Genomic DNA, 23,020 nt, shown 5'->3' with positions numbered 1-23,020 from the left:
GTGTGTTTAAATGGTGCTGCTGACTGTAGTGAGTATGATGAAATGGTGCTGCTGACTGTAGGGAGTTTGTTTAAATGGTGCTGCTGACTGTAGGGAGTGTGTTTAAATGGTGCTGTCTGACTGTAGGGCGTGTGTTTAAATGGTGCTGCTTACTGTAGGGCGTTTGTTTAAATGGTGCTGCTGACTGTAGAGAGTGTGTTTAAATGGTGCTGCTGACTGAAGGTAGTGTGTTTAAATCGTGCTGCTGACTGTAGAGATTGTGTTTAAATGGTGCTGCTGACTGTAGAGAGTGTGTTTAAATGGTGCTGCTGGCTGTAGGGAGTTTGTTTAAATGGTGATGCTGACTGTAGAGATTGTGTTTAAATGGTGATGCTGACTGTAGAGATTGTGTTTAAATGGTGCTGCTGACTGTAGAGATTGTGTTTAAATGGTGCAGCTGACTTTAGGGAGTGTGTTTATATGGTGCTGCTGACTGTAGGGAGTGTGTTTAAATGGTGCTGATGACTGTATGGAGTTTGTTTAAATGGTTCTGCTGACTGTAGAGAGTGTGTTTAAATGGTGCTGCTGACTGTAGTGTGTGTGTTTAAATGGTGCTGCTGACTGTAGTGAGTATGATGAAATGGTGCTGCTGACTGTAGGGAGTTTGTTTAAATGGTGCTGCTGACTGTAGGGAGTGTGTTTAAATGGTGCTGTCTGACTGTAGGGCGTGTGTTTAAATGGTGCTGCTTACTGTAGGGCATTTGTTTAAATGGTGCTGCTGACTGTAGAGAGTGTGTTTAAATGGTGCTGCTGACTGTAGGTAGTGTGTTTAAATGGTGCTGCTGACTGTAGGGAGTTTGTTTAAATGGTGATGCTGACTGTAGAGATTGTGTTTAAATGGTGCTGCTGACTGTAGAGAGTGTGTTTAAATGGTGCTGCTGACTGTAGAGAGTGTGTTTAAATGGTGCTGCTGACTGTAGAGAGTGTGTTTAAATGGTGCTGCTGACTGTAGGGAGTGTGTTTAAATGGTGCTGCTGACTGTAGAGAGTGTGTTTAAATGGTGCTGCTGACTGTACGGAGTGTGTTTAAATGGTGCTGCTGACTATAGGGAGTGTGTTTAAATGGTGTTGCTGACTGTAGAGATTGTGTTTAAATGGTGTTGCTGACTGTAGAGAGTGTGTTTAAATGGTGCTGCTGACTGTAGGGAGTGTGTTTAAATGGTGCTGCTGACTGTAGAGATTGTGTTTAAATGGTGCTGCTGACTGTAGAGAGTGTGTTTAAATGGTGCTGCTGACTGTACGGTGTGTGTTTAAATGGTTTTTGAATTTTAGGGTGTGTGTTTTAATGGTGTTTGAATTGTAGGGAGTGTGCTTAAATGTTGCTGCTGACTGTAGGGATTTTTTTTATTGGTTTTTGAATTGTAGGGTGTGTGTTTTAATGATGTTTGATTTGTGGGGAGTGTTTTTGAATGGTTTTTCAGTTTTAGGGAGCTGGTTTAAATGGTTATTCAACTTTAGGGAATGTGTTTAAATGGTGTTTCAGTTTTAGGGAGAGTGTTTAAATTGTGTTTCAGGTTTAGGGAGTGTGTTTAAATGGTGTTTGAATTGTAGGGAATGTGTTTAAATGGTTTTTCAGGTTTAGGGAGTGTGTTTAAATGGTTTTTCAGGTTTAGGGAGAGTGTTTAAATGGTTTTTCAGTTTTAGGGAGAGTGTTTAAATGGTTTTTCAGTTTTAGGGAGAGTGTTTACATGGTTTTTCAGTTTTAGGGAGAGTGTTTACATGGTTTTTCAGTTTTAGGGAGAGTGTTTACATGGTGTTTGAATTGGAGGGAGCATGTTTCAATTCCCATTGTGCATCACAGTGCATACACATTATGATCACATTCTCTCCTGCTTCTCCTGAGTCTGGAGAGAAGGATGAAATCTGATCATTCTTACCATGTGCATTCGGTACAAGATGCTAATTCCCAGCGTCATGAATGGTTTGGAGAAGTCGATAACTTTCTCCCTCTCGGCCGTGATTGTGAAGGCAGCAACAGCAAGGTCAGCTTTCTATAAATAACAAACACACCGTCATCCCAGAGTTCACCTCTCCCTCCCTCTCTTATCACACTCTCCTTCTGCCTCTCCTCCATTCTCTCTGTCCCTCCCACTCCCTCCCTCTCCCTCCCTCTCCCTCACTGCCCTCCCACTCCCTCTCTCGCCCTCCCTCTCTCTCTGTCCCTCCCACTCCCTCCCTCTCTTATCACTCTCTCCTTCTGACTCTCCTCCATTCTCTCTGTCCCTCCCTCTCCCTCCCTCTCCCTCCCTCTCCCTCACTGCCCTCCCACTCCCTCCCACTCCCTCCCTCTCCCTCCCTCTCTCTCTGACCCTACCACTTCCTCCCTCTCCTTCCCTCTCTTATCACTCTCTCCTTCTGCCTCTCCTCCATTCTGTGTCCCTCCCTCTCCCTCCCACTCCCTCCCTCTCCCTCCCACTCCCTCCCTCTCCCTCACTGTCCCTCCCTCTCCCTCACTGTCCCTCCCACTCCTTCCCTCGCTCTCCCTCTCTTATCACCCACTCTTTCACCCTCTCCTCTATTCTCTCCGTGTCCCTCCCTCTCTCTCCCTCCCTCTCCATCCCTTTCTATCTCTCTCTTTCTGTCTCTCTCTCTCTGTCTCCCTCTACCCATCTCCCTTTGTCTTTCTCTCTCTCCCAGCTCCCATTTCTTCATCTCTCCCCCTCTGTACTTCTCTCTTTCCTGCTGGCTCTATCTCTCTCTCTCCCTCTGTCTCTCTTTCTGTCTCTCTCTACCCATCTCCCTTTGCCTTTCTCTCTCTCTTCCCTCCCATCTCTCCATCTCTCTCTCTCACTGTCTCTCTCCCTCTGTCTCTGTATCTCACTCTCTGTCACTCTATTTCTCTTTTACTCTCTCCCCGTGTCTCCCTCCCCTTCTCTCTGTGTGTCTCTCTCTCTCTCTTTCCCTCTGTCCATAGATCTCTCTCCATCTGTCTCTCCCTTTCCCTCTCTTTCTCTCCATCTCCTGCTCTCCCTCACTCTGTCTCTCTTGATCTACCTGTCTCTCCTTCTCTTTCCCTCTGTCTCTCTCAACTCTATTTTACCTTTCTCCCTCTCATTCTCTCTCTGTAATTCCCTTTGTTTTTTTTTCTATCTCTCTCTCTCTCTCTCTGTCTCCCTCTGCATTTCCCTTTGTCGCCCGGGTATCTTTCCCTATGATTCTCCATTTCATTCTTGTATTCTTCAATTATCAGTCGAGGTCTAGCAGACTCGATCCCTCTCTCTCTCTCACACTGTGCTGCTCAATCTCTCAGATTCACTCTGCTTCTGCCTGGCTGTATATGGGTCTGCGTCCCTCTCTGCATTGCTCTCCTGCCTGATTATGACCCTCTACAGTGACCATAATGGCCCAGTAATAAAACCCTACACTGCCCTATCTGCATCAAAACTTCCTCTCTCATATAATGGTCTAAACTGACAGTTTTCAAATAGAAAAGTATTTCAGAAACTGCACAGCAGGTCAGCTCATTAAGAGACAAGAGGACATGGAGGGAAGATCTTCAACACAGGTCTCGACATTGATAAACAAGTCATCACAGGCCCATCCCCACAGACCCCATCATCACTGAAACCAACATCACTGACTCCATCATCACGGACCCCACCACCACTGACCCCATCACCACTGACCCCATCGCCACTGACCCCATCACCACTGACCCCATCACCACTGACCCCATCACCACTGACCCCATCGCCACTGACCCCATCACCACTGACCCCATCACCACAGACCAATCACCACTGACCCCATCACTACTGACACCATCACCACTGACCCCATCTCAACTGACCCCATCTCAACTGACCCCATCACCACTGACCCCATCACCACTGACCCCATCACCACTGACCCCAACTCAATTGACCCCATCACAATGGACCCCATCCCAACAGACACCATCAACACTGACCCCATCGCCACAGACCCCATCGCCACTGACCCCAATCGCCACTGACCCCATCACCACTGACCCCATCACCACAGACCCCATCACCACTGACCCCATCACCACAGACCTCATCACCACATACCCCATCACCACTGACCCCATCACCACTGACCCCATCACCACAGACCCCATCACCACTGACCCCATCACCACGGACCCCATCACCACGGACCCCATCACCACTGACCCCATCACCACTGACCCCATCACCACAGACCCTATCACCACAGACCCCATCACCACAGACCCCATCACCACAGACCCCATCACCACTCACCCCATCACCACAGACCCCATCACCACAGACCCTATCACCACAGACCCCATCACCACTGACCCCATCACCACAGACCCCATCACCACTGACCCCATCACCACTGACCCCATCACCACTGACCCCCTCACCACTGACCCCCTCACAACTAGCCCCATCACCGCAGACCCCATCACCACTTTTCCCATTGCCACTGACCCCATCACCACGGACCCAATCACCACGGACCCCATCACCACAGACCCCATCACCACTGACCCCATCACCACAGACCCCATCACCACTGACCCCATCACCACAGAGCCCATCGCCACTGACCCCATCACCTCATCCCCATCGCCACTGACCCAATCACCACAGACCCCATCACAACTGACCCCCTCACCACAGACCGCATCACCACTGACCGCCTCACAACTGACCCCATCGCCACAGACCCCATCACCACTGACCTCCTCACCATCGACCCCTTCACCACAGACTCCATCACCACTGACCCCATCACCTCATCCCCATCGTCACTGACCCCATCACCTCGTCCCCAACACCACTGAGCCCATCACCACAGACCCCATCACCACTGACCCCATCACCACTGACCCCATCACCACAGACCCCATCACCACTGATCCCATCGCCACTGATCCCATCGCCACTGAGCCCATCGGCACTGACCCCATCGGCACTGACGCATCACCACAGATCCATCACCACAGACCCCATCACCACTGACCCCATCACCACTGACACCATCACCACAGACACCAACACCACTGACCCCATCACCACTGACCCCATCACAACTGACCCCATCACCACAGAGCCCATCGCCAGAGACCCCATCGCCACATGCCCAACACGACAGACGCCATCACCAGAAAAGCCATCACCACTGACCCCATCACCAAATCTCCATCACCACTGATCCCATCACAACTGACCCCATCACCTCTGACCCCATCACCTCTGACCCCATCGCCAATGACCCCATCAACACTGACCCCATCACCTCTGACCCCATCAACACTGACCCCATCACCACTGACCCCATCACCACTGACCCCATCACCACAGACACCAACACCACTGACCCCATCATCACTGACCCCATCACAACTGACCCCATCACAACTGACCCCATCACAACTGACCCCACCACCACTGACCCCATCACCACATACACCAACACCACTGACCCCATCACCACTGACCCCATCACAACTGACCCCATCACCAAAGAGCCCATCGCCAGAGACCCCATCGCCACATGCCCAACACGACAGACGCCATCACCAGAAACGCCATCACCACCGACCCCATCACCAAATCCCCATCACCACTGATCCCATCACAACTGACCCCATCGCCACTCACCCCATCACCACAGACACAACACCAGAGAAAACATCACCACTGAACCCATCACCACAGACCCCATCACCACAGACCCCATCACCACTGACCCCATCACCACTGACCCCATCACCAGAGACCCCATCACCACTGAACCCATCACCACTGACCCCATCTCCTCTGACCCCATCGCCAATGACCCCATCACCACTGACCCCATCACCAGAAACCCCATCACCACTGACCCCATCACCTCTGACCCCATCACCTCTGACCCCATCGCCAATGACCCCATCAACACTGGCACCATCACCACTGACCCCATCACCACAGACCCTATCGCCACATCCCCAACACCACAAATCCCATCACCACTGACCCCATCGCCACTGACCCCATCTGAACTGACCCCATCACCACTGACCCCATCTCAACTGACCCCATCACCACTGACCCCATCACCACTGACCCCACCACCACTGACCCCATCACCACTAACCCCATCTCAACTGCCCCCATCACCACTGACCCCATCACCACTGACCCCATCACCACTGACCCCATCACCACTGACCCCATCACCACTGACCCCATCACCACTGACCCCATCTCAACTGACCCCATCTCAACTGACCCCATCACCACTGACCCCATCACCACTGACCCCATTTCAACTGACCCCATCACCACACAAAACCACCACCACTGACCCCATCACCACAGACCACATCACTACAGAGCCCATCACCACTGACCCCATCCCCACTGACCCCATCCCCAACGACCGCATCCCCACAGACCCCATCCCCAACGACCCCATCGCCACTGACCCCATCACCACAGACCCCCTCACCACTGACCCCCTCACAACTAAACCCATCACCGCAGACCCCATCACCACTTTTCCCATTGCCACTGACTCCATCAGCACTGACCCCATCACCACTGACCCCATCACCACAGACCCCATCACCACTGACGCCATCACCACAGATCCATCACCACAGACCCCATCACCACTGACCCCATCACCACTGACCCCACCACCACAGACACCAACACCACTGACCCCATCACCACTGACCCCAAAACAACTGACCCCATCACCACAGAGCCCATCGCCAGAGACCCCATCGACACATGCCCAACACGACAGACGCCATCACCAGAAAAGCCATCACCACTGACCCCATCAACAAATCTCCATCACCACTGATCCCATCACAACTGACCCCATCACCTCTGACCCCATCACCTCTGACCCCATCGCCAATGACCCCATCAACACTGACCCCATCACCTCTGACCCCATCAACACTGACCATATCACCACTGACCCCATCACCACTGACCCCATCACCACAGACACCAACACCACTGACCCCATCATCACTGACCCCATCACAACTGACCCCATCACAACTGACCCCATCACAACTGACCCCACCACCACTGACCCCATCACCACATACACCAACACCACTGACCCCATCACCACTGACCCCATCACAACTGACCCCATCACCACAGAGCCCATCCCCAGAGACCCCATCGCCACATGCCCAAAACGACAGACGCCATCACCAGAAACGCCATCACCACCGACCCCATCACCAAATCCCCATCACCACTGATCCCATCACAACTGACCCCATCGCCACTCACCCCATCACCACAGACACAACACCAGAGAAAACATCACCACTGAACCCATCACCACAGACCCCATCACCACTGACCCCATCAACACTGACCCCATCACCACTGACCCCATCACCAGAGAACCCATCACCACTGAACCCATCACCACTGACCCCATCTCCTCTGACCCCATCGCCAATGACCCCATCACCACTGACCCCATCACCAGAAACCCCATCACCACTGACCCCATCACCACTGACCCCATCACCTCTGACCCCATCGCCAATGACCCCATCAACACTGGCACCATCACCACTGACCCAATCACCACAGACCGTATCGCCACATCCCCAACACCACAAATCCCATTACCACTGACCCCATCGCCACTGACCCCATCTGAACTGACCCCATCACCACTGACCCCATCTCAACTGACCCCATCACCACTGACCCCATCACCACTGACCCCACCACCACTGACCCCATCACCACTAACCCCATCTCAACTGCCCCCATCACCACTGACCCCATCACCACTGACCCCATCACCACTGACCCCATCACCACTGACCCCATCACCACTGACCCCATCTCAACTGACCCCATCACCACTGACCCCATCACCACTGACCCCATTTCAACTGACCCCATCGCCACACAAAACCACCACCACTGACCCCATCACCACAGACCACATCACTACAGAGCCCATCACCACTGACCCCATCCCCACTGACCCCATCCCCAACGACCGCATCCCCACAGACCCCATCCCCAACGACACCATCGCCACTGACCCCATCACCATTGACCCCATCACCACTGACCCCATCACCACTGACCCCCTCACAACTAACCCCATCACCGCAGACCCCATCACCACTTTTCCCATTGCCACTGACACCATCAGCACTGACCCCAACAGCACTGACCCCATCACCACAGACCCCATCACCACTGACCCCATCACCACTGACCCCATCACCACAGACCCCATCACCACTGACCCCATCGCCACTGACCCCATCACCACTGACCCCATCACCACTGACCCCATCACCACTGACCCCATCACCACTGACCCCCTCACCACAGAGCCCATCACCACAGACTCCATCACCACTGACCCCATCACCTCATCCCCATCACCACTGACCGACTCACCACTGACCCCATCGCCACTGACCCCATCACCACTGACCCCTCACCACCGACCCCTTCACCACAGACTCCATCACCACTGACCCCATCACCTCATCCACATCGCCACTGACCCCATCACCTCATCCCCAAAACCACTGACCCCATCGCCACTGACCCCATCACCACTGACCCCATCACCACTGATCCCATCACCACTGACGCCATCACCACTGACCCCATCGCCACTGACCCCATCACCATTGACCCCATCACCACTGACCCCCTCACCACTGACCCCCTCACAACTAACCCCATCACCGCAGACCCCATCACCACTTTTCCCATTGCCACTGACCCCATCAGCACTGACCCCATCACCACAGACCCCATCACCACAGACCCCATCACCACTGACCCCATCACCACAGACCCCATCACCACAGACCCCATCACCACAGACCCCATCACCACTGACCCCATCGCCACTGACCCCATCACCACTGACCCCATCACCACTGATCCCATCACCACTGACCCCATCACCACTGACCCCATCACCACAGACCCCATCACCACAGACCCCATCACCACTGACCCCATCGCCACTGACCCCATCGCCACTGACCCCATCGCCACTGACCCCATCACCACTGACCCCATCACCACTGACCCCATCACCACTGACCCCATCACCACAGAGCCCATCTCCACTGACCCCATCAACACTGACCCCATCACCACAGACACCAACACCACTGACTCCATCACCACTGACCCCATCACAACTGACCACATCACCACAGAGCCCATCGCCAGAGACCCCATCGCCACATGCCCAACACGACAGACGCCATCACCAGAAAAGCCATCACCACTGACCCCATCACCAAATCCCCATCACCACTGATCCCATCACCAAATCCCCATCACCACTGATCCCATCACAACTGACCCCATCGCCACTGACCCCATCACCACAGACACAACACCAGAGAAAACATCGCCACTGACCCCATCACCAGAGACCCCATCACCTCTGACCCCATCACCTCTGACCCCATCACCTCTGACCCCATCGCCAATGACGCCATCACCACTGACCCCATCATACCTGACCCCATCACCACTGACCCCATCACCTCATAAGCCATCACCACTGACCCCATCACCTCTGACCCAATCGTCACTGACCCCATCACAACTGATCCCATCACCACTGACCCCATCACCTCAACCCCATCACCACAAACCCCATCAACACTGACCACATCACCACTGACCCCATCACCACTGACCCCCTCACCACTGACCCCCTCACAACTAGCCCCATCACCGCAGACCCGAACACCACTTTTCCCATTGCCACTGACCCCATCACCACAGACCCCATCACCACAGACCCCATCACCACTGACCTCATCATCACTGACCCCATCACCACAGACCCCATCACCACTGACCCCATCACCACAGAGCCCATCGCCACTGACCCCATCACCTCATCCCCATCGCCACTGACCCAATCACCACAGACCCCATCACAACTGACCCCCTCACCACAGAACCCATCACCACTGACCGCCTCACAACTGACCCCATCGCCACAGACACCATCACCACTGACCCCCTCACCACCGACCCCTTCACCGCAGACTCCATCACCACTGACCCCATCACCTCATCCCCATCGCCACTGACCCCATCACCTCGTCCCCAACACCACAGACCCCATCACCACAGACCCCATCACCACAGTCCCCATCACCACTGACCACATCACCACTGACCCCATCACCACAGACCCCATCACCACTGATCCCATCGCCACTGACCCCATCACCACTGACCCCATCACCACTGACGCCATCACCACAGATCCATCACCACAGACCCCACCACCACTGACCCCATCAACACTGACCTCATCACCACAGACACCAGCACCACTGACCCCATCACCACTGACCCCATCACAACTGACCCCATCACCACAGAGCCAATCGCCAGAGACCCCATCGCCACATGCCCAACACGACAGACGCCATCACCAGAAAAGCCATCACCACTGACCCCATCACCAAATCTCCATCCCCACTGATCCCATCACAACTGACCCCATCACCTCTGACCCCATCACCTCTGACCCCATCGCCAATGACCCCATCAACACTGACCCCATCACCTCTGACCCCATCGCCAATTACCCTATCAACACTGACCCCATCACCACTGACCCCATCACCACTGACCCCATCACCACAGACACCAACACCACTGACCCCATCACCACTGACCCCATCACCACTGACCCCATCACAACTGACCCCATCACAACTGACCCCATCACAACTGACCCCACCACCACTGACCCCATCACCACAGACACCAACACCACTGACCCCATCACCACTGACCCCATCACAACTGACCCCATTACCACAGAGCCCATCGCCAGAGACCCCATCGCCACATGCCCAACACGACAGACACCATCACCAGAAACGCCATCACCACCGACCCCATCACCAAAACCCATCACCACTGATCTCATCACAACTGACCCCATCGCCACTCACCCCATCACCACAGACACAACACCAGAGAAAACATCACCACTGAACCCATCACCACAGACCCCATCACCACTGACCCCATCAACACTGACCCCATCACCACTGACCCCATCACCAGAGACCACATCACCAGTGACCCCATCACCACTGACCCCATCACCTCTGACCCCAACGGCAATGACCCCATCACCACTGACCCCATCACCAGAAACCCCATCACCACTGACCCCATCACCTCTGACCCCATCACCTCTGACCCCATCGCCAATGACCCCATCAACACTGGCACCATCACCACAAATCCCATCACCACTGACCCCATCGCCACTGACCCCATCTGTACTGACCCCATCACCACTGACCCCATCTCAACTGACCCCATCACAACTGACCCCATCACCACTGACCCCACCACCACGGAACCCATCACCACTGACCCCATCTCAACTGACCCCATCACCACTGACCCCATCACCACTGACCCCATCTCAACTGACCCCATAACCACTGACCCCATCACCACTGACCCCATTTCAACTGACCCCATCGCCACTCAAACCCACCACCACTGACCCCATCACCACAGACCACATCACTACAGAGCCCATCACCACTGACCCCATCCCCACTGACCCCATCCCCAACGACCGCATCCCCACAGACCCCATCCCCAACGACCCCCTCACAACTAACCCCATCACCGCAGACCCCATCACCACTTTTCCCATTGCCACTGACCCCATCAGCACTGACCCCATCACCACAGACCCCATCACCACAGACCCCATCACCACTGACCCCATCACCACAGACCCCATCACCACAGACCCCATCACCACTGACCCCATCGCCACAGACCCCATCACCACAGACCCCATCACCACTGACCACATCACCACTGACCCCATCACCACTGACCCCATCACCTCATCCCCATCGCCACTGACCCCATCACCACAGAGCCCATCGCCACTGACCCCATCACCTCATCCCCATCACCACTGACCCCCTCAGCACAGAACCGATCACCACTAACCCCATCACCTCATCCCCATCACCACTGACCGACTCACCACTGACCCCATCGCCACTGACCCCATCACCACTGACCCCATCACCACTGATCCCATCGCCACTGACCCCATCACCACTGACCCCATCATCACTGACCCCATCATCACTGACCCCATCATCACTGACCCCATCTCCACTGACCCCATCAACACTGACCCCATCACCACAGACACCAACACCACTGACGCCATCACCACTGACGCCATCACCACTGACGCCATCACCACTGACCCCATCACCACTGACCCCATCACCACTGACCCCATCACCACTGACCCCATCGCAACAGACCCCATCACCACTGACACCATCACCACTGACCCCATCACCACTGACCCCATCAAAACTGACCCCATCACCACAGAACCCATCGCCAGAGACCCCATCACCACATGCCCAACACGACAGACGCCATCACCAGAAACACCATCACCACCGACCCCATCACCAAATCCCCATCACCACTGATCCCATCACAACTGACCCCATCGCCACTCACCCCATCACCACAGACACAACACCAGAGAAAACATCACCACTGACCCCATCACCACAGACCCCATCACCACTGACCCCATCTCCTCTGACCCCATCACCAATGACCCCATCACCACTGACCCCATCACCAGAAACCCCATCACCAAATCCCCATCACCACTGATCCCATCACAACTGACCCCATCGCCACTCACCCCATCACCACAGACACAACACCAGAGAAAACATCACCACTGACCCCATCACCACTGACCCCATCACCTCTGACCCCATCACCTCTGACCCCATCACCAATGACCCCATCAACACTGGCACCATCACCACTGACCCCATCACCACAGACCCTATCGCCACATCCCCAACACCACAAATCCCATCACCACTGACCCCATCGCCACTGACCCCATCTGAACTGACCCCATCACCACTGACCCCATCTCAACTGACCCCATCACCACTGACCCCATCACCACTGACCCCATCTCAAATGACCCCATCACCACTGACCCCATCACCACTGACCCCATCACCACTGACCCCATTTCAACTGACCCCATCGCCACTCAAACCCACCACCACTGACCCCATCACCACAGACCACATCACTACAGAGCCCATCACCACTGACCCCATCCCCACTGACCCCATCCCCAACGACCGCATCGCCACAGACCCCATCCCCAACGACCCCATCGCCACTGACCCCATCACCATTGAGCCCATCACCACTGACCCCCTCACCACTGACCCCATCAAAACTAACCCCATCACCGCAGACCCCATCACCACTTTTCCCATTGCCACTGACCCCATCAGCACTGACCCCATCACCACAGACCCCATCACCACAGACCCCATCACCACTGACGCCATCATCACTGACCCCATCACCACAGAGCCCATCGCCAGTGACCCCATCACCACATGCCCAACACGACAGACGCCATCACCAGAAAAGCCATCACCACTGACCCCATCACCAAATCCCCATCACCACTGATCCCATCACCAAATCCCAATCACCACTGATCCCAACACAAATGAGCCCATTGCCACTCACCCCATCACCACAGACACAACACCAGAGAAAACATCACCACTGACCCCATCACCAGAGACCCCATCACCAGAGACCCCATCACCACTGACCCCATCACCTCTGACCCCATCACCTCTGACCCCATCGCCAATGACCCCATCACCACTGACCCCATCACCACTGAAACCATCACCTCAAAAGCCATCACCACTGACCCCATCACCTCTGACCCCATCGCCACTGACCCCATCACAACTGATCCCATCACCACTGACCCCATCACCTCATCCCCATCACCACAGACCCCATCACCACAGACCCCATCACCACAGACCCCATCACCACAGACCCCATCACCACTGACCCCATCACCACAGACCCCATCACCACTGACACCATCACGTCATCCCCATCGCCACTGACCCCATCACCACTGACCCCCATCACCACTGACCCCATCACCACTGACCCCATCACCACAGACCCCATCAGCACTGACCCCATCACCACTGACCCCATCACCGCAGACCCCATCACCACAGACCCCATCACCACTGACCCCATCACCACTGACCCCATCACCACTGACCCCATCATCACTGACTCCATTACCACTGACCTCATCACCACCGACCCCATCGCAACAGACCCCATCACCACTGACACCATCACCACTGACCCATTACCACTGACCCCATCAAAACTGACTCCATCACCACAGAACCCATCGCCAGAGACCCCATCACCACATGCCCAACACGACAGACGCCATCACCAGAAACACCATCACAACTGACCCCATCGCCACTCACCCCATCACCACAGACACAACACCAGAGAAAACATCACCACTGAACCCATCACCACAGACCCCATCACCACTGACACCATCACCTCATCCCCATCGCCACTGACCCCATCACCACTGACCCCATCACCACTGACCCCATCACCACAGACCCCATCAGCACTGACCCCATCAGCACTGACCCCATCAGCACTGACCCCATCACCACAGACCCCATCACCACTGACCCCATCACCACTGACCCCTTCACCACTGACCCCATCATCACTGACCCCATCATCACTGACTCCATCACCACTGACCTCATCACCACCGACCCCATCGCAACAGACCCCATCACCACTGACCCCATCACCACTGACCCCATCACAACTGACCCCATCACCACAGAGCCCATCGCCAGAGACCCCATCACCACATGCCCAACACGACAGACGCCATTAGCAGAAACACCATCACCACCGACCCCATCACCAAATCCCCATCACCACTGATCCCATCACAACTGACCCCATCGCCACAGACCCCATCACCACTGACACAACACCAGAGAAAACATCACCACTGAACCCATCACCACTGACCCCATCACCAGAGACCCCATCACCACTGAACCCATCACCACTGACCCCATCACCTCTGACCCCATCGCCAATGACCCCATCACCAGTGACCCCATCACCAGAAAACCCATCACCACTGACCCCATCACCTCTGACCCCATCACCTCTGACCCCATCAGCACTGACCCCATCACCACTGATCCCATCACCACTGATCCCATCACCACTGACCCCATCACCACAGACACCAACACCACTGACCCCATCACCACTGACCCCATCACAACTGACCCCATCACCACAGAGCCAATCGCCAGAGACCCCATCGCCACATGCCCAACACGACAGACGCCATCACCAGAAAAGCCATCACCACTGACCCCATCACCAAATCTCCATCACCACTGATCCCATCACAACTGACCCCATCACCTCTGACCCCATCACCTCTGACCCCATCGCCAATGACCCCATCAACACTGACCCCATCACCTCTGACCCCATCACCACTGACCCCATCACCACTGACCCCATCACCACAGACACCAACACCACTGACCCCATCATCACTGACCCCATCACAACTGACCCCATCACAACTGACCCCATCACAACTGACCCCACCACCACTGACCCCATCACCACATACACCAACACCACTGACCCCATCACCACTGAGCCCATCACAACTGACCCCATCACCACAGAGCCCATCGCCAGAGACCCCATCGCCACATGCCCAACACGACAGACGCCATCACCAGAAACGCCATCACCACCGACCCCATCACCAAATCCCCATCACCACTGATCCCATCACAACTGACCCCATCGCCACTCACCCCATCACCACAGACACAACACCAGAGAAAACATCACCACTGAACCCATCACCACTGAGCCCATCACCACTGACCCCATCAACACTGACCCCATCACCACTGACCCCATCACCAGAGACCCCATCGCCACTGAACCCATCACCACTGACCCCATCACCAGAAACCCCATCACCACTGACCCCATCACCTCTGACCCCATCACCTCTGACCCCTTCGCCAATGACCCCATCAACACTGGCACCATCACCACTGACCCCATCACCACAGACCCTATCGCCACATCCCCAACACCACAAATCCCATCACCACTGACCCCATCACCACTGACCCCATCTGAACTGACCCCATCACCGCAGACCCCATCACCACTTTTCCCATTGCCACTGACCACATCATCACTGACCCCATCACCACAGACCCCATCACCACAGACCCCATCACCACTGACGCCATCATCACTGACCCCATCACCACAGAGCCCATCGCCAGTGACCCCATCGCCACATGCCCAACACGACAGACGCCATCACCAGAAAAGCCATCACCACTGACCCCATCACCAAATCCCCATCACCACTGATCCCATCACCAAATCCCAATCACCACTGATCCCAACACAACTGACCCCATTGCCACTCACCCCATCACCACAGACACAACACCAGAGAAAACATCACCACTGACCCCATCACCAGAGACCCCATCACCAGAGACCCCATCACCACTGACCACATCAACTCTGACCCCATCACCTCTGACCCCATCTCCAATGACCCCATCACCACTGACCCCATCACCACTGACCCCATCACCTCAAAAGCCATCACCACTGACCCCATCACCTCAGACCCCATCGCCACTGACCCCATCACAACTGATCATATCACCACTGACCCCATCACCTCATCCCCATCACCACAGACCCATCACCACAGACCCCATCAACACTGACCCCATCACCACAGACCCCATCACCACAGACCCCATCACCACTGAACCCATCACCACAGACCCCATCACCACTGACACCATCACGTCATCCCCATCGCCACTGACCCCATCACCACTGACCCCATCACCACTGACCCCATCACCACAGACCCCATCACCACAGACCCCATCACCACAGACCCCATCGCCACTGACCCCATCACCACAGACCCCATCACCACTGACCACATCACCACTGACCCCATCACCACTGGCCCCATCACCTCATCCCCATCGCCACTGACCCCATCACCACAGAGCCCATCGCCACTGACCCCATCACCTCATCCCCATCACCACTGACCCCCTCAGCACAGAACCGATCACCACTAACCCCATCACCTCATCCCCATCACCACTGACCGACTCACCACTGACCCCATCGCCACTGACCCCATCACCACTGACCCCATCACCACTGATCCCATCGCCACTGACCCCATCACCACTGACCCCATCATCACTGACCCCATCACCACTGACCACATCACCACAGACCCCATCTCCACTGACCCCATCAACACTGACCCCATCACCACAGACACCAACACCACTGACGCCATCACCACTGACGCCATCACCACTGACCCCATCACCACTGACCCCATCACCACTGACCCCATCACCACTGACCCCATCGCAACAGACCCCATCACCACTGACACCATCACCACTGACCCCATCACCACTGACCCCATCAAAACTGACCCCATCACCACAGAACCCATCGCCAGAGACCCCATCACCACATGCCCAACACGACAGACGCCATCACCAGAAACACCATCACCACCGACCACATCACCAAATCCCCATCACCACTGATCCCATCACAACTGACCCCATCGCCACTCACCCCATCACCACAGACACAACACCAGAGAAAACATCACCACTGACCCCATCACCACAGACCCCATCACCACTGACCCCATCTCCTCTGACCCCATCACCAATGACCCCATCACCACTGACCCCATCATCAGAAACCCCATCACCAAATCCCCATCACCACTGATCCCATCACAACTGACCCCATCGCCACTCACCCCATCACCACAGACACAACACCAGAGAAAACATCACCACTGACCCCATCACCACTGACCCCATCACCTCTGACCCCATCACCTCTGACCCCATCGCCAATGACCCCATCAACACTGGCACCATCACCACTGACCCCATCACCACAGACCCTATCGCCACATCCCCAACACCACAAATCCCATCACCACTGACCCCATCGCCACTGACCCCATCTGAACTGACCCCATCACCACTGACCCCATCACAACTGACCCCATCACCACTGACCCCATCACCACTGACCCCATCTCAAATGACCCCATCACCACTGACCCCATCACCACTGACCCCATCACCACTGACCCCATTTCAACTGACCCCATCGCCACTCAAACCCACCACCACTGACCCCATCACCACAGACCACATCACTACAGAGCCCATCACCACTGACCCCATCCCCACTGACCCCATCCCCAACGACCGCATCGCCACAGACCCCATCCCCAACGACCCCATCGCCACTGACCCCATCACCATTGAGCCCATCACCACTGACCCCCTCACCACTGACCCCATCAATAATAACCCCATCACCGCAGACCCCATCACCACTTTTCCCATTGCCACTGACCCCATCAGCACTGACCCCATCACCACAGACCCCATCACCACAGACCCCATCACCACTGACGCCATCATCACTGACCCCATCACCACAGAGCCCATCGCCAGTGACCCCATCGCCACATGCCCAACACGACAGACGCCATCACCAGAAAAGCCATCACCACTGACCCCATCACCAAATCCCCATCACCACTGATCCCATCACCAAATCCCAATCACCACTGATCCCAACACAAATGAGCCCATTGCCACTCACCCCATCACCACAGACACAACACCAGAGAAAACATCACCACTGACCCCATCACCAGAGACCCCATCACCAGAGACCCCATCACCACTGACCCCATCACCTCTGACCCCATCACCTCTGACCCCATCGCCAATGACCCCATCACCACTGACCCCATCACCACTGAAACCATCACCTCAAAAGCCATCACCACTGACCCCACCACCTCTGACCCCATCGCCACTGACCCCATCACAACTGATCCCATCACAACTGATCCCATCACCACTGACCCCATCACCACAGACCCCATCACCACAGACCCCATCACCACAGACCCCATCACCACAGACCCCATCACCACTGACCCCATCACCACAGACCCCATCACCACTGACACCATCACGTCATCCCCATCGCCACTGACCCCATCACCACTGACCCCATCACCACTGACCCCATCACCACAGACCCCATCACCACAGACCCCATCAGCACTGACCCCATCAGCACTGACCCCATCACCGCAGACCCCATCACCACAGACCCCATCACCACTGACCCCATCACCACTGACCCCATCACCACTGACCCCATCATCACTGACTCCATTACCACTGACCTCATCACCACCGACCCCATCGCAACAGACCCCATCACCACTGACACCATCACCACTGACCCATTACCACTGACCCCATCAAAACTGACTCCATCACCACAGAACCCATCGCCAGAGACCCCATCACCACATGCCCAACACGACAGACGCCATCACCAGAAACACCATCACAACTGACCCCATCGCCACTCACCCCATCACCACAGACACAACACCAGAGAAAACATCACCACTGAACCCATCACCACAGACCCCATCACCACTGACACCATCACCTCATCCCCATCGCCACTGACCCCATCACCACTGACCCCATCACCACTGACCCCATCACCACAGACCCCATCAGCACTGACCCCATCAGCACTGACCCCATCAGCACTGACCCCATCACCACAGACCCCATCACCACTGACCCCATCACCACTGACCCCTTCACCACTGACCCCATCATCACTGACCCCATCATCACTGACTCCATCACCACTGACCTCATCACCACCGACCCCATCGCAACAGACCCCATCACCACTGACCCCATCACCACTGACCCCATCACCACTGACCCCATCACAACTGACCCCATCACCACAGAGCCCATCGCCAGAGACCCCATCACCACATGCCCAACACGACAGACGCCATTAGCAGAAACACCATCACCACCGACCCCATCACCAAATCCCCATCACCACTGATCCCATCACAACTGACCCCATCGCCACAGACCCCATCACCACTGACACAACACCAGAGAAAACATCACCACTGAACCCATCACCACTGACCCCATCACCTCTGACCCCATCGCCAATGACCCCATCACCAGTGACCCCATCACCAGAAAACCCATCACCACTGACCCCATCACCTCTGACCCCATCACCTCTGACCCCATCAGCACTGACCCCATCAGCACTGACCCCATCACCACAGACCCCATCACCACTGACCCCATCACCACTGACCCCATCACCACTGACCCCATCACCACAGACCCCATCACCACTGATCCCATCACCACTGATCCCATCACCACTGACCCCATCACCACAGACACCAACACCACTGACCCCATCACCACTGACCCCATCACAACTGACCCCATCACCACAGAGCCAATCGCCAGAGACCCCTTCGCCACATGCCCAACACGACAGACGCCATCACCAGAAAAGCCATCACCACTGACCCCATCACCAAATCTCCATCACCACTGATCCCATCACAACTGACCCCATCACCTCTGACCCCATCACCTCTGACCCCATCGCCAATGACCCCATCAACACTGACCCCATCACCTCTGACCCCATCACCACTGACCCCATCACCACTGACCCCATCACCACAGACACCAACACCACTGACCCCATCATCACTGACCCCATCACAACTGACCCCATCACAACTGACCCCATCACAACTGACCCCACCACCACTGACCCCATCACCACATACACCAACACCACTGACCCCATCACCACTGAGCCCATCACAACTGACCCCATCACCACAGAGCCCATCGCCAGAGACCCCATCGCCACATGCCCAACACGACAGACGCCATCACCAGAAACGCCATCACCACCGACCCCATCACCAAATCCCCATCACCACTGATCCCATCACAACTGACCCCATCGCCACTCACCCCATCACCACAGACACAACACCAGAGAAAACATCACCACTGAACCCATCACCACTGACCCCATCACCACTGACCCCATCAACACTGACCCCATCACCACTGACCCCATCACCAGAGACCCCATCGCCACTGAACCCATCACCACTGACCCCATCACCAGAAACCCCATCACCACTGACCCCATCACCTCTGACCCCATCACCTCTGACCCCTTCGCCAATGACCCCATCAACACTGGCACCATCACCACTGACCCCATCACCACAGACCCTATCGCCACATCCCCAACACCACAAATCCCATCACCACTGACCCCATCACCACTGACCCCATCTGAACTGACCCCATCACCGCAGACCCCATCACCACTTTTCCCATTGCCACTGACCACATCATCACTGACCCCATCACCACAGACCCCATCACCACAGACCCCATCACCACTGACGCCATCATCACTGACCCCATCACCACAGAGCCCATCGCCAGTGACCCCATCGCCACATGCCCAACACGACAGACGCCATCACCAGAAAAGCCATCACCACTGACCCCATCACCAAATCCCCATCACCACTGATCCCATCACCAAATCCCAATCACCACTGATCCCAACACAACTGACCCCATTGCCACTCACCCCATCACCACAGACACAACACCAGAGAAAACATCACCACTGACCCCATCACCAGAGACCCCATCACCAGAGACCCCATCACCACTGACCACATCAACTCTGACCCCATCACCTCTGACCCCATCTCCAATGACCCCATCACCACTGACCCCATCACCACTGACCCCATCACCTCAAAAGCCATCACCACTGACCCCATCACCTCTGACCCCATCGCCACTGACCCCATCACAACTGATCATATCACCACTGACCCCATCACCTCATCCCCATCACCACAGACCCATCACCACAGACCCCATCAACACTGACCCCATCACCACAGACCCCATCACCACAGACCCCATCACCACTGAACCCATCACCACAGACCCCATCACCACTGACACCATCACGTCATCCCCATCGCCACTGACCCCATCACCACTGACCCCATCACCACTGACCCCATCACCACAGACCCCATCACCACAGACCCCATCAGCACTGACCCCATCAGCACTGACCCCATCACCACAGATCCCATCACCACTGACCCCATCACCACTGACCCCATCACCACTGACCCCATCACCACTGACCCCATCATCACTGACTCCATTACCACTGACCTCATCACCACCGACCCCATCGCAACAGACCCCATCACCACTGAAACCATCACCACTGACCCCATCACCACTGACCCCATCAAAACTGACCCCATCACCACAGAGCCAATCGCCAGAGACCCCATCGCCACATGCCCAACACGACAGACGCCATCACCAGAAAAGCCATCACCACTGACCCCATCACCTCAACCCCATCACCACAAACCCCATCAACACTGACCACATCACCACTGACCCCATCACCACTGACCCCATCACCACTGACCCCCTCACCACTGACCCCCTCACAACTAGCCCCATCACCGCAGACCCCATCACCACTTTTCCCATTGCCACTGACCCCATCACCACAGACCCCATCACCACAGACCCAATCACCACTGACCTCATCATCACTGACCCCATCACCACAGACCCCATCACCACTGACCCCATCACCACAGAGCCCATCGCCACTGACCCCATCACCTCATCCCCATCGCCACTGACCCAATCACCACAGACCCCATCACAACTGACCCCCTCACCACAGACCCCATCACCACTGACCGCCTCACAACTGACCCCATCGCCACAGACCCCATCACCACTGACCCCATCACCACAGACCCCATCACCACTGATCCCATCGCCACTGACCCCATCACCACTGACCCCATCACCACTGAAACCATCACCTCTGACCCCATCGCCAATGACCCCATCAACACTGACCCCATCACCTCTGACCCCTTCGCCAATGACCCTATCAACACTGACCCCATCACCACTGACCCCATCACCACTGACCCCATCACCACAGACACCA

At 55.8% G+C, this 23,020-nt stretch overlaps 1 protein-coding gene across 1 annotated transcript in view; it reads right to left on the bottom strand.

Annotated features, from left to right (window-relative positions):
* Positions 1-23,020, bottom strand: part of LOC121274108 (glutamate receptor ionotropic, kainate 5-like) — a gene marked incomplete at its 3' end in the record, with an annotated part of 576,200 nt that overhangs the window by 48,960 nt on the left and 504,220 nt on the right. The window contains exon 12 of the mRNA XM_041181261.1: positions 1,916-2,029. Coding sequence (XP_041037195.1) covers positions 1,916-2,029 — 114 coding nt within the window. The remainder of the gene's footprint in view (positions 1-1,915; positions 2,030-23,020) is intronic.

The sequence above is a fragment of the Carcharodon carcharias genome (genome assembly GCF_017639515.1).
Source record: "Carcharodon carcharias isolate sCarCar2 chromosome 29 unlocalized genomic scaffold, sCarCar2.pri SUPER_29_unloc_5, whole genome shotgun sequence".
In the NCBI taxonomy this organism is placed as follows: domain Eukaryota; kingdom Metazoa; phylum Chordata; class Chondrichthyes; order Lamniformes; family Lamnidae; genus Carcharodon; species Carcharodon carcharias.
The sequence above is the reverse complement of the archived record's forward strand: the minus strand, read 5'-3'. Positions and strand labels throughout refer to the sequence as shown.